The sequence below is a fragment of the Peromyscus eremicus genome, chromosome 8b, assembly GCF_949786415.1.
Source record: "Peromyscus eremicus chromosome 8b, PerEre_H2_v1, whole genome shotgun sequence".
In the NCBI taxonomy this organism is placed as follows: domain Eukaryota; kingdom Metazoa; phylum Chordata; class Mammalia; order Rodentia; family Cricetidae; genus Peromyscus; species Peromyscus eremicus.
Window position 1 is genome coordinate 49,447,102 of NC_081424.1, and position 14,482 is coordinate 49,461,583.

Below are 14,482 nucleotides of genomic sequence, written 5' to 3' on the forward strand. Positions count from 1 at the left end.
TTAGTGGTGCTTGTGTGCCTATATTCATTTTTTATTACTCTGTGTGTGTGTGTCCTGGTGTGCTTGTCAAGGTCAGAGGATAACTTGGATTAGTGCTCGCCTTCCTGTTCTCTTAGGCTCTAACTCAGGTCATCAGGCTCACAAAACAATTGATTTTACTGGCTGAGCCACCTGGCCAGCACTTGTGTTTCTAGCTTAATTAGAGGAGAGTGAACAAAGGCTGAAGAAGAGATGCTCATACAAATAATCCTCAAATCCCATGAGCCTGAGGAGCTATGGGAGCATTCAATTGGCCTTTCCAGGGTTTCTGGTTAAGCAAACTGCTGGCACTTACTTGCCTGCTGTGTGTTGGACCCACTTTAACAGAGTCTTCTTGGCATTGCCTTGGATCTTGGTGGTCACCTTGCGTTTGCTGGGTGGGCTGGCCGTCTCGGTGCTAACCATGCTGTCTACAGAGGAAGCACTGCTGGACAGAGACTGTAGCTGTGGGAGGTTGCTGGTCAGCTCTTCAATCTGTGTGTGTGAACAAGCAGAAAACAGTTAAGATGACCTTTGCTCCTCTTTGCTCAGAGTTCACTTCCCCACAGAGAACTCTCCATGTTAGCATCCTTTATGCCCCAGGGGGAAAAATGAGTTCTTATACAGGGTATGGTTGGTATCTTAGTCTTTTAAAAATGTTTTTTCTAAGGCTTAATTATTTTATGTGTATGAGTGTTTTGTCTGCATGGGTGTATGTACACCATGTCTCTGGACCATGTGTGCCTGTGGAAGCCAGAGGAGGCCATCAGATCCCCTGGAACTGGAGTTACAGAAGGTTATAATCTGCCATGTGGGTGCTGGGAACTGAACCCAGGTCCTCTGGAGAAGCAGCCAGTGCTCTTCACCACTAAGCCATCTCTCCAGCCCCTCTTAGTTCTTTTTGTACTTCATATTGCATTGCTGGGTGTATCTTACACACAGAAATAAATATTGACTAGCTGAGTAGATTAATTGATGCTACCATTTGAGCTGTTTCCTGAAGGTTGGAAGACTTGTCCCCTGTGTGGTGATATTAAGAAGTACTGACATATTCAAAGGTAGATCATTGAGGGAACCACTTGGAAATCTGCATTGGGAAGCAGCTGGTGAGTCTTAGGGTTAGTTCTCAGGAGTGCAAGTCTGGTACTTCGCTTGTCTCTAAGGCTTCTTCTCTCACCATGCTACTTCTCCTTCTGGTTCATGTCCCTGCCCTAACGTCACCCCCCATGATGTGATGAAGCCAAGGAGCCTTTCCCAAAGCTGCCACATGTTGTTCAGACTTTGAGTTTCCAAAACTGTGGCCTAAATAAACTTGTGTACAGATCCTTGGTTATTTTGTTATACCAATGGAAAAGAGATTGATGTAATCAATAAAATAAAACCTAGCGATTACTCTAGAGACAAAGACAGGTTAATTTCTTCCTGTCCCCTGCCAGGTAAAAATAAAATAACATTTTCCTGAGCTCCTTGTTTATCCACACATATCTCCACTGTGGGATGGATGCCTATGTTTCAGACTTGTTGCCTCTGCTTTTCTTTGGGTGGAGGGTTCACATATGACAACTAAGTGGGAGAATCTCTTATGTGGGGAGTCCCACCTCTCCTGAGTCAAGGATCAACCAAAGGGTGTGGAAAAGAGGGCATTATGAACATCAGCCATCCTATCCATCTTTGATGTCACAGCAAGCAAAAATGTAAATGCAATACAACACCTGGAAATACAGGATAATGGTCCACATCAGCCCGAGAACAATTGACGGTCTGCCATCAGCGATATCAGTAGCATTAATGTTGACTAATTTAATCTGTTTAAAAAGAAAAGCTATACTAGTTATCCACCAGAATATTGTGACTCATTTAATTATGCAAAATTAGGATGTTGTTAGATAACAATGGTATTTGGTCATGCCTATGTAGCACACAAAAATAATAAGGCAAGCTATAGAGACAAAAGAGGCACATACATGGGTTTATGAAAATTTCAGGGGAATTTGTTGAACATACAAACTGAAAACAGCTGTGAAGTGGATCTCAAAATTTTATTCTATTTAAAGTTAAAAAGCACAACATCACACCATGCAGGGAATTACCAACAAAAGTCAAAGAGAAATGCTCTTTATATTTAGAGTTGACTAAAACAAAAGAAACATGGTAGGCAGCATTAAAAGAAACATTTACTTTGATGCTTTTGGCCAAACAGCATACCACTTTAGGTTCTCTTTTAACTATAAGAGTCATCAGTTGAGAATTCTAAACGTTGTACTAACCGGCGATCCCCTGTACATGGACTGACATGGAAAAGAAAAGGAGAAGGTCATGTAAGCATGTAAACAAACTACAGCAGTGTTAGGTTGTCAGTGGGAACAAAGGGTAGACCAGTTAGAGCATGGCGAGGAGACGGGACTTACAACAGAACAGAAGAAAGCCAGGCAGCTTCTGGACAGAGAATGTAAGAACGGTGGGGTGAGAATAGAGAGCTTTCAGAGCGGAGGGTACTCTACTCATAATCGCTCCTAATTGTCCACTGGGATGCTTTCTCTACTATTTAAAGGTCCTAAGAAGCACTGTCAACTTAAGAGGGCCATCCACTATGTCGGTCTCCAAGCAAATGCCAAGGGTGTTGCTCATCACCCTTCCCACAGTTCCTAACAAAGATAGGAAAAGGCCATCAATGACTTCTCAGACTCTGTGACCAGTAACTCCCAGCCAAGTTTTCAAAGAGTGTATCACTAATAAAGTTCAGACATTCGTAAATGGTTTTCTTTAATAAAAGTTTGTCAGACATTGAATTGTGTTGTTTTCTATGCTTAGTCAATACAATATTTAATATATGATTCCTGTATTTTTTAAAAACAACAGCCGGGCGGTGGTGGTGCACGCCTTTAATCCCAGCACTCGGGAGGCAGAGCCAGGTGGATCTCTGTGAGTTCGAGGCCAGCCTGGTCTACAAAGCAAGTTCCAGGAAAGGCGCAAAGCTACACAGAGAAACCCTGTCTCAAAAAACCAAAAAAATAAATAAATAAATAAATAAATAAATAAATAAATAAATAAATAAATAAATAAAAAATAAAAATGATGTAGGGTTGTTCTATGAAATCAGATATTGGCAAAGGATACCTTCTCTTTATAGATGATACCCTCTATAAATTAAGTCATTAAAGTTTTTACTGAGATATTAATTAAGTGGAGGAAAGTTGTTCTTTTGTTGGAATAATAAATATACCCCAGAAAGAAATAAGGTTTTATTGACAGACAGCTGCCAGTATGGGGAGGGAATTCCCTGAAGTCTCTCATATTCTGTCCATTCCACTTTCTGTGGAAAACCCACTGAGGGTTAGTGAGAAGAGATTCACTCTGACTGAAGATGAGAGAGCTCTGAATATGGTTCCAACACTGCACAAAAGGCTACAGTCATTTGCGTACACATCTGGTACCTGGGGTTTTCCAGGGCATGGGATTCACAAGATCCATTGAGTTGGTGGTGCAATGGACATAAACTAACTTTGTTCCGAGTTCCCAAGCCCTAGAAAATATTCAATTACATATCTGTGGAGCAATGAATTTATTCAGTGCATTCAGATGTGGAGGAAATAATTCAAACATTCTGGTTTCTGGAAGTCCATGGAGGTCCACTTATAAAGATGGTTTGGATATTGCTCCATGCAGACATTCCATGTTTTCACAAACGAGATAGGGCTAAATCTGAGAGATACAGCCAGTCAGGAGGGAAGTGTGGCAATAAATAATGAACGCATGCATACTTAACTTCTGAACTAGGTGCAACATCTAGGGATCTACCTGAAAATGCACCTTCAGTGCTGTGCAAGAATTTTTACTCACTGTTATAAATTGCATTCTTATTTCTATTTGAAAATAATCAAAACTGAGAATGGTTTATAAACTATATCATGTCCATGGAGAGGAGTATTATGCAGCCATAAGAAATAGACAAGGAAATCTATATAAATAGATTTGGGGTGACTTCTTAAATACACCTTTCAATAGAAAAGCAAAGTATACTTACAGTATTCTATCTTCATGTAAGAAAAGAGGAGGTGCATAAAAACACACCTTACATGTGAGAAGAGATACAGAAAGGATGTTAGAAACCAGAGATTGGTTACCTGAAGGTTGAAAATCAGGGGAATGAAAATGGAAGCATGGGGGAGGTGCAGAGACTCTGCAGTATTGTTAAACTTTGACTGTAAGAACAAGATGATGACTAACTTCTCCCAATAAACAAGGAACTAAAGGCAACCAGTGGTGTGTGTGTGTGTGCGTGTGTGTGTGCGTGTGTGTGTGTGTGTGTGTGTGTGTGTGTGAGAGAGAGAGAGAGAGAGAGAGAGAGAGAGAGAGAGAGAGAGAGAGAGGTAAAATGAATATAAACAGTAACAAATGAGCATAAGTCTTTTACATATACAATATAAATACAATTCAGTGGACAGGGAAGTATAGAACTTACCTAGGCCAAAGGAAAATAGTTTTTGATCAATACTGACTGTAATGTTAGACATAGAAAGACATGCACATTAAACATAGAAAGATACTTCTCTATGGTTGTTCAGTGTAGTCCCACTGGTGGATGGATTAGCAACTCTAAAACTATTTTGCATTTAGATTAGAGTTGAAAGGAGAGAATACATTGTTGATGAAATCTAGGTTTCTCATTATCAGAGAAAGCTGAAGCAAACAAGCATAAAAGGTTTGGTATTGCCCTGGAATCAGTGCAAAGTTGTAGTTCCATACACACAGACATACACAAACACGCACACACAAAAACATGTAGACACACACGGAGATACACATATACATAGGAGCAACTATCTCTCTCTTTCTCTCTGTGTGTGTGTGTGTGTGTGTGTGTGTGTGTGTGTGTGTGTGTGTAAAGAGAGAGGGGGAAAGAGGAAGGGATGGAGAAGTGTAGATAGGTATACACACATGGATTAGAAAACACATATTTTCTAGACCCGTTTCCCAAGAGTCTAACTGTAATCACATCCCAGGTACACACACATATCCAGTTCACAGATCTGGCTCACAGATACCATTCACAAACAAAAAGAAGAAAACCTCCATCGGAGAAGTGGTCAATTTCAGACCCGTGGAAGAGAAAATAGGAGCTAAGCCTGAGCATATGTGGCCGTATGGTACAAAAGAGACAAGGCCAGGTCTACAGGATGCAGATACCAACTGACGGACTCTCAACAGCCAAAGCTAGAACATCAAAACAATACAGCATAGCAACAAGAATAAAATATAACTAGAAAATAAAACAGGTATGTAGAGTGAATACCAAGAGAAATAAGTAGTTAAATATAGAGTTCATTTCTTTTCAGTATAGTTTCAGTATGTACAAGCAATGAGAAGATCGTATGGTCACCAGTGGGCAAGTGGAGCCATAAACATTTGAAGGCAATGAGCCTTAAGTTTTGAGAACTAAATAATAGCATGGTCTTAATTATCTCCCTTAAGTTTTTTCTCCACTGTAAGTGGAAAATAGCAACATCACCATATGAAAACATCCAGATGCACTGGGATTTGAATGTGTCACTGACTTTATATGTGAAAACACAACCATTAAATTCATGTCAATAGTATTTATTGAATTAGACTCTGGTGGGTCACTAGGGTCAGAGGAGGGCATTATGGTGGAGCTTCCCATGGCAGGAAGAAAAAGGGACCTGGGCTGACACGCGGTTGCTCCATCTCACTATGGGATATCCAGCATCGCATTGTGATACAGCTAGAAGGCAGATTCCTTCACTAAGCTCTTGGATCCTCTAGCTTCCAGAACTGTGAGAAAGTGATGTTCTAGTCTTTACAAGTCATCCATTCTTAAGTATTTTGTGATAGCCACAGCAAACAGACTAGGAGACCACCTAATCAAGTGACGGGTGTTCACATCATCAGGATTAAAAGAGGAGAAGCCTAGATCCATCTGTATGATATACAGAAATAATGTAACATTGCTTCCTTGGGATTCTTGCCAACAATGTGGAACCACAATCGAACAAGAACATACCACATAAGCCCAAATTGAAAGTTTCTAAAAATAGCTAACTAGCAGGATTAAAAGTGTCAAAGGTCACAAAAGGCTAGGCATGCGTGGAGCCTTGCTGTAGAATGGGAGACAATGAGATGTGATTGATGGTGTTGGATTGAATCCTGGGACAATGGTGCATAGTCGACTGTTGATGCTTTAGTTAATGATGTCAAGCTGGTTTAAATTTTCTTTTTTTTGATAACAGTTCCATCATTATAGATGTTCTTAACATGGAGGGAGTTGAGTGAAGTGCAGCTGTGAAGTCTCCTTTTTGCAACTTTTCTATAAATCTAAATTATTTTACTCCACCACTGCATGTCTGTACAGACAGCATGTAGTTATAGCCCCACAGACAGTAGCGTGAACGCCAGTGAACTCAAGATTTTTTCTTGCAGTGTTCTCATTTTGTTTCTTACCTTCCTTCCTTCAAGGAACTTGAGGGCCGTGCCGATGTTAGCCACAGCATGGATGCGCTTTACTCGGCGTCCTTGTTCACAGGGCTGGGGAAAGAAAGGAATGGCCATGACAACTAATACGCTGATATTCCAGAGGAACCAGGTTCAATTCCCAGGTTGTCGGGAGTCTGATCACGCCAGGACAAAAATTAAATAAATAAATAAAAGGGAGAGGGCAGCCGGGAGAAGGAGCATGTGACCCTTCCCCCTTTCCTTATAAGAGGTCAGGTACAACGTCAAGAATCACCATCTCCTTAGGGCCCTATAGCCCAAGGTCATGGGTGGAGCAAATGTCACTACAGTATGCTCATTAAAAGGTCTCAAATTCCACTCAAATGTTTAAAATATGTATTGAAGAAACTTGAAGAGCAACCACCATGACTCCATGTCAGTGAGGTGAGCAAATGTGTAAAGGCATGTTATCTCAGCAGCACTTGGGAGACACACACTTCTCAATAGAGAGAGGTTCAATCTCAGAAGAGCTGTAGTGTGTTTTCCTGGCTGATTTCCAAGGATTAAAGTACAACCCATTCCCATACTGTCTGTTGAGACAGTCACTCGTGCACAGCAGGAAATATTTGCATGAAAAGCACTTTTGGTCACTCATCCCCCTTTGCTTTAGCTATGAGGACATGCAAGGATATTGACAATTGCTAGTGATCTTTCTTGATCTGAACGACCAAAAAGTTTGAAGCAAATGAACCAAGAGGAAAACTTGGAATATGAGAATTAAAATGTTTATCTTCTTTTCATTTGCAAGTGTCTGTTCCACACGTCTATGTTTATGTGATGAAATTTATTATGCATGTTGTCTGTCACATGTAGCATGAAGATCCAAAGTAATTTCAGTGAGGTAAATGCTGTGAGCCTCTTTTTGTGGGCTGGGACCACCAGCGTTAATGTGGGGAAGTCATTCTAGCCAAGGTTCTCGTCTGGCCATGTGGCCTTTTCTCTGTGAGCCTAGAGTTCTAAATAATATGCCAGGAAATCAAATCATGCTTTATGGTTTTACTAGGTGATAATTTTAGATCATGATTTTTTAAAATATTTAAATAGAAGATATTTTTCTGTTATTTTTGGTGTCGTTCTTTCCTAAGGACTTATATCAATACATATATGTATTGTTTCACTACTGCTCTGTGCACAGAACGCTGGTTCAGCTTATTTAATTAACTAGGCTTTAACCATGACAAAGGCATCTGTGAGCCCACCAACTAAGAGAGCCAGGACTCATAAGTTCCAACACTTTGTTCTTTCATCCCACCCATATCCATTCATACTTCCTGTCTTCCCACACCCTTGGCAACCATTTTTAAACCCAGCCCAACACTCCTTTCTTCATGGATTCAATTTATTTCTATGCAGTCCTAAAACAACTCAACATCTGTCATCCTAGCTCCCAGTTGGTTAATATAGAAAGGTTGCCGTGAATTCAAGGCCAGCCTAGGCTAAAGACAGACCATATCTTAAGAAAAAGAAAACCACTAAAATGATTTGAGCTGTTGTCTTTATTTAAAGAGAATCTCTACACTAGTCCCTTGAGGCTCTTCACACCATTTTGTTGACACTATTTACCTGAACTGTTTCCTTTCAGGGCCTTCCTTCATAGCCAGCCATGTGTACATGGGTCTTGTCTACACTCTCCTGATAGAAGCTGGATCATTTTCCAGGACACCGCTGGCTAAAAAATCTCCTGTTTCTCAGCTTTTATGTAAGCACACTTTCTCTTGGGGGTACTTCCCCTAGAATTGCTGAGTCAGGGGCAAGACACAGTTCAATGTGTAATGCCACACTTTCCCAGAGGGTAGTGCTAGGCTCGCTTTTGCAAGAACGGCAAAGATAATTTCGCCAGTCTAAGTCCCCTTCAGCACTTGAGTTGACAGATGGTCTTTCCATTTTTTTTCATTCAGCGTATGTTCTGTTCCCACTCCAGTGCTCATCTGCATATCCCCACCAGCCAGCGTTGGCACAAACATCTCTCCCTGCGACCTGTGGATTTCTTTTGTCAAATTTTTTTCCACCTCTCTGGTCCAAGGTTTCCTTTGAGTCATTGCTTCCTTATTGTTTAGTAAACTAACTTCATATATCTTCGCTACAATCCTCATCTAAGCCTCTCCCAGTGTAAACTGTGTCTGTCTTGGGTGAGTGACTTCTTTTCTTGTCATTTTATTTTGTTTTTATTTATATGTTCTTAATTTCATTTTAATCGAGTTAAATGAAGAAATTTTTCACATCCAGAACTTTTGGCCATGTATTATTTTTAAAACTCTACTTTCTAAAAGATGATCACCTGTCTTCTCTAAGTGTGACAAGACCTTTCGTCATTAGGCCCTGAAAGCACACAGATATGAACTGTGCACATGTTTAGGATCTAAAGAACAATTTCACCTTTTTTTAAATTTAAGTGTTTCTCCATTCTATTTATTGAATAATGCCTGCTTTCTCCTGTATCTGACATGGACCCTTAAATTATATTATAAAGGTCCATTATGTTTTCTATTTCTCAACTCTATTAAATTTATCAGTATAAATAGCCCATATCAATACCACACATTCTAAATCTATCCATAAATATGGTATCCTTGCATTATCTGATGTCTAATCAGCAAACATTTCCTGCCTTTCCTCTTCAGAGGTACACCGACTCAGTGAAGAAGAGATGAGCATCTCTTGTGTTATCTTGACTCATATTTACATCTGATTTTCACACAATAATGGATCCTAGCTAGCAGCTATTCTCACTACTAGGCTGTAAGCTCTTTGGGGATGTCAGCCATACTTCATTCATCTGTGTTTCTCCAGAGGCATAAAGTAGTATCACATTCAGACTGCAGATGGGAGAAATGTTAGCTTGTCAGTAGGCAATGCCCACAGCAGGACCGAGGTCTGCTCGGTGACGAACAGTCCTGGGATGAACCTGAGGGGCTGTTGGTGCTCAGGCTTTCCCAAGTATCTACTGGTCATGTCTGAGTGGATTATCAGGCTCCCCTTAATGCAAAGTGCTAAAGAGTCTTCCAGAAAGCACGATTCCAGGTCAACTAAACAGATTTGAAGAGTCTTCTCCTCAGTTGTTGATATGTATCCATGGTGTCCCCATTGTTTTGCGTTTTGTTTTGTTTTTATTTCCCACATGGCAAACGCTCAGCTCACATTCTTTAAAGGTCTCACAGTTGACACTCAACTAAGCAGGGGAATACAAGAATAATTTAACATATTTAAAATTTTCTTAAATAAAGTCAAAGCCACGGGAGCCACAGCAGGCCATGAAAGGGGACTAGAGTATGGAGACCTCACCCTGAGATGCTGGCAGTACAGAGGATGCTGAGCCATTTGGCCACATTTCCTGAATGCTTATCAGAGCCAGAGGCCTGGGCTGCACTTCTGTGATGCTCAGGGCAGTGCCCGCTACAGAGCTGCCCCCACCCTGGGATAATTATACAATTCCCCACTGTGCCGACACTCCTAAGGACAATGCTTTGTTCACAGTCTTGCTTTGAAAGCCTCTGAGAAAATGCCTAGGGCCTTCATTCCTTTGCGCCGTGTTCTTCATCTCCACGGGATCCTGGACCACAGCACCCACATGTGGGAAACTGAAATCACGCATTTATAATCTCAAAGTAACTTCAGTTTATGTGGTTGAGAATCTTAAAGGGCTTAATGTCAATAAATAATAAAAAGGTCAGCTTAGAAGATGCTCTTACATCCTAGCTTCCCTCTCTGCCAACTGAAGCTATTAAAAAATTTTGTTATCTTTATGATCCTGTCATTCTAACTATACACGGATAAATAGGACATTTGAACAAAGGAATGTTTTATCAAAAGTTCACTACTCCTTTTCTAGAATAATTTAACCCAGAATTTAAGTGCCCATTAAACACTTGGTAGGTGATTGGTTAAATACAATGGCAGAGTTATATTTGACACTTAGAAGAACAAGGCTACTCTTTCAACACTCATATGAAGACTCCTTCAATCTTGAGGTAAATTCAGGAGGATTTGGATTGGGAAATCGAGGGGATGTGCTTTCAGTCTGACATTTTCCCATGCTAGTACTTCTCCAGTTTCTGTGCCTATATGCTCTGAACTGGCTGTCCACGTGTGGTCTGATGGGCTCGGTCCACAGGGCAGCACAGACAAGCATGTGGGTGCCTGCGGTTAATTGAAGGGGCATGCTCAGGTAGCTAAGAAGAAAGATGACTTGCGATGAGACCGAAAAGGAGGAGAGAGAACTTTCTATTGAGGACAACCGGAGCTAGGTCTCACTGGGGACTTTACTGAGGATGCTTCTGAGGTCTCTGTGCATGTCTCAGAAATGTACTTCTGAAAACTTTAAGGATCAAGCAACTATTCCTGGGTTCCAATCTTCACTACACAAAAATCTTAAGCATTTTTTTTTCCTGCGACTTACATTCTCTTATATTTCAGACCGACAAATCACTTTTGTGGATCTGATCAAGCCTGAGGCAGTAATCCAGAGCGGTATTGTTGCAGTATGCACATAGATATTTCCCATCACCCAAAGCAGAAATCAAAGGTGAGCCAAGATGATGAACACCTGTCCACAAGCATCTGATGCCCCATGAATACAACCAGAGTGATTTGCACAGAATTCTCACCAGCTTGTATTTTCTAACAAACTCTCACAATGTACTACGTTCAGGGGAAAAAGTAAAAACTTGATAATCTCTGTGGCAATGACTGTAAAGATCCAAGAGGTAAAGTTGAGGGACCCCAAGCCCAGGGGTCACTGGAAGGAACACGACACTGCTTATTCTAGATGCAGTCTAGCCTGTCCTAGAGGAGGCAGAACCCAGGGTCAGGGCTCTGCTGCTGCTGTACACTTCCCATCCCTGTTTATCTTACTGGTTGTTCCATTTTCGTTTTTCTAGAACGAACTCTGGAGCCCACACAAAAGCAGAGCCCCTTCACACAAGACTTTACACTAACCTAAGCAGAGAAAGATTCAGGGAGATTTGGAGTCCCCCTCCTTTGGAGGAGATGGAATGGCCCAAACACCTAGGTGATGGCTCCTGCCCACTCCTCCTCTTTAGGTGTCAAGCGTGGAGCTTGTGTTTTGCCTCTACAAAGGATGACCTTCATCTGAAGTGTGGCAGATCCCAAGAACTTTGGTGTTCCCTGCCTTATCTGTGAGAGAGTTGTCAACTTATCAGAAAAAAAAGGCCCTGCATCAGCACACTTCTCTACCAGATAGACAGCATTAGCAAGAGCAGTGGCAGATATCCATGTTATAATCTCAGCTACTCCTAGACTCTGAGCCTGAGGACCCCTTGAGCATGAGCTAAAAGTCAGTCTGCTCAAGGCACTGAGGCCTGATTGCACCCCCTCCATCCAAGAAGCTACATTTACTGACATTTATTTTATCTCACAAGCACAAGATTTTACCAAAAAGATCCTAACAAAAGAAAAGGAAATACTGTCAGTTCTGGACTTCATATCTTGGGTATGACAGGTCATTTTGAAATTATTTCCTGAACCTTGTTTCCGAATTATAGCAAGTACTTACTTATAATGTATGTACTTAAGTATGTCTGCAAGCTGCTTGTTGTTATACTCTGATATCAAAAAATACATATTTTATATGTATTTTAGTCTTCAATGATATAATGGAAATATAATCCACTGCTCACTGCCAATGTTGTTTGCACTGTGTTGGGTCTATGGGATATAAAAATGCTGTTCCGAGCATTCTGTTCTTGTTACAAATGATTGATGATAGAGGATGTCATCAAGAACATGGCAAGTGCCACATTGCTTTCAGACTTAATTTCCAACAGACAGCTATATAAATACTAAGAGGCAAACCCACAGTTCTTTCAAATAGGAAACAGATACTGTCATGGTTAGTGTCTTGTCAGTTTGACACAAGCTGGAGTCATCTGTGAAGAGGGAACCTCCATCAGATTGGCCTGGAGGCAAGTCTGTAGGACATTTTCTTGATTAATAATTGATATGGGAAGACTCAGACCACTGTCAGGTGACCCTGGGTTGTATCAGAAAGCAAGCTGAGCAAGCTGTGGAGAGCAAGCCAATAAGCAACATCCCTCCATGGCCTTTGCTTCCATTCCTGCCTCCAAGTTCCTGCTCTACGCTTCTACCCTGACTTCCCTTCAGTGATGGACTATGACCTGAGAGTTTTAAGATCAAATTAACTCTTTCCTTCCCTAAGTGGTTTTGATCAGAGCTTTATCATAGCCATAGAAAGCAAAGGAGGACAAACACTTAAAATAGTTTTTAGTTTGTAATGTGTAACCAAGATGATCGTCTCAGATACCTTCCAGATGCATTGTCCACCCTGTCAGGGCACTGATGATGTCTTCTCTCTTACATATTACCACCACTTCAGTAATAGTGCTTTCTGTTCACAAGAACAAGAGGCTAAAATACCCTTAATTCCCTAAGTGGGGGAATGGCCAGTATTTCTGGGATATTAATAATTACTAAGGAAGAAGTTTCTCCTATGGGTAGTATCCTCTTGGCCCACAATTCTGTCATTCCAGATGGACATGACTGAGCAGGTACAGTCAGAAAAGATTCTTACCAGTTTCTGCCCAGACAGGACCTCCAGCAGGGCAAGTAGCTTGACACCATCTTTCATGTCTTCAAAAAGGTCGTCCACCACCATGGGGGGCTTCCTCTGTAAGACAAAATGCCACTCAGTGGAGTGAAATTCATACATCCCTTATCATCCATCCATCTATTAGTTATTTGTGTTACAAGTTAAACCAAGGCACTTTTATGCTAGGCATATGCTCTACCACTAAGCTATACTCCAGACTCCTTGATTATCTTTTTATGTAATTACCAGTTACATGTTGAAAGCTTCAACAAGAAAATTAGACTAGTGTAAATAAAACTGGATAGCTAAAAAACTCATTATATCCTATTTCTGAACACAGAGAAGTCAAGCTGGTGCCCTCATAGAGCCTTCACCCCTACTGACTAGTGTTCATGGCACTAGAAGGTAGTCTGCATGCTGGCAGAGGAGAAAGGTAAACACCAACCCAGCTACAAACCCTAAGATCTGCCTGCAAGATCCGCTAGTATAATAGCGGCACAATAGCTGTGGGTGTAACCAACCCCTGACGGGAATGAAGGCTCACTCCATGAGAGGGAACCCATGCCTGACACTGACCAGGTAGCCAAGAACCTGCAACAAGATAGGTCATGGACCTTTGGGAAGGCAAAATACTACTGTTCTGCTAAGAATGTAGCAATAAAATGATTCCTAGTGACATTCTGTTATACTCATAGATCAGTGTCTTGCCCTGCCATTTATCATCCGAGAAGCTTCTTCCTGCAGCAGGTGGGAATAAATACAGAGACCCACAACTGGACAATGTACAGAGAGTGAGAGATCTTCGAGCACTCAGACCTAAACAGGATATTTCCATCACATCCTCCACCTTGGGACTCAGGGAACTCTGAAGCGGGGGGAGGCAGAAAGGTTGTAAGAGCCAATGGGGATGGAAGACATCAAGAAAACAAGGCCTTCTAGACACAACAGGACTGATGAACATCTGTACCCATGGAGTGTTTGGCAGCACACCCAGGGCATGCACAGGTTGAGACAGATGAGGTCCTAAGGGGAAGGAGACACAAGTCTGCATCTCTATCCCAGAAGCTATCTGTAATTGATAACTGCTCACATAGAAAAATTAGTTTCCTCCAATGGAATCTCACTGGGAATGGCCAACACAAAACACACTCAGGGTGTTTGTGGAGGGTTTGTTTTTTGTTGTTGTTGTTGTTTTGTTTTTTTTGGTTTTTTTTTGGTTTTTCAAGACAGGGTTTCTCTGTGTAGCTTTGTGCCTTTCCTGGAACTCACTTGGTAGCCCAGGCTGGCCTCGAACTCACAGAGATCCGCCTGGCTCTGCCTCCCAAGTGCTGAGATTAAAGGTGTGCGCCACCACCGCCCGGCTTGTGGAGGGTTTTTGTATCACAGTGC

The 14,482-nt window shown here is 41.5% G+C and overlaps 1 protein-coding gene across 1 annotated transcript in view; it reads right to left on the bottom strand.

Annotated features, from left to right (window-relative positions):
- Nucleotides 1–14,482, bottom strand: part of Syne1 (spectrin repeat containing nuclear envelope protein 1) — a 462,188-nt gene that overhangs the window by 363,123 nt on the left and 84,583 nt on the right. The window contains exons 3-7 of the mRNA XM_059272792.1: nt 13,076–13,171; nt 6,478–6,561; nt 2,286–2,306; nt 1,731–1,823; nt 335–513 (exon numbers count right to left, since the gene is read on the bottom strand). Coding sequence (XP_059128775.1) covers nt 335–513; nt 1,731–1,823; nt 2,286–2,306; nt 6,478–6,561; nt 13,076–13,171 — 473 coding nt within the window. The remainder of the gene's footprint in view (nt 1–334; nt 514–1,730; nt 1,824–2,285; nt 2,307–6,477; nt 6,562–13,075; nt 13,172–14,482) is intronic.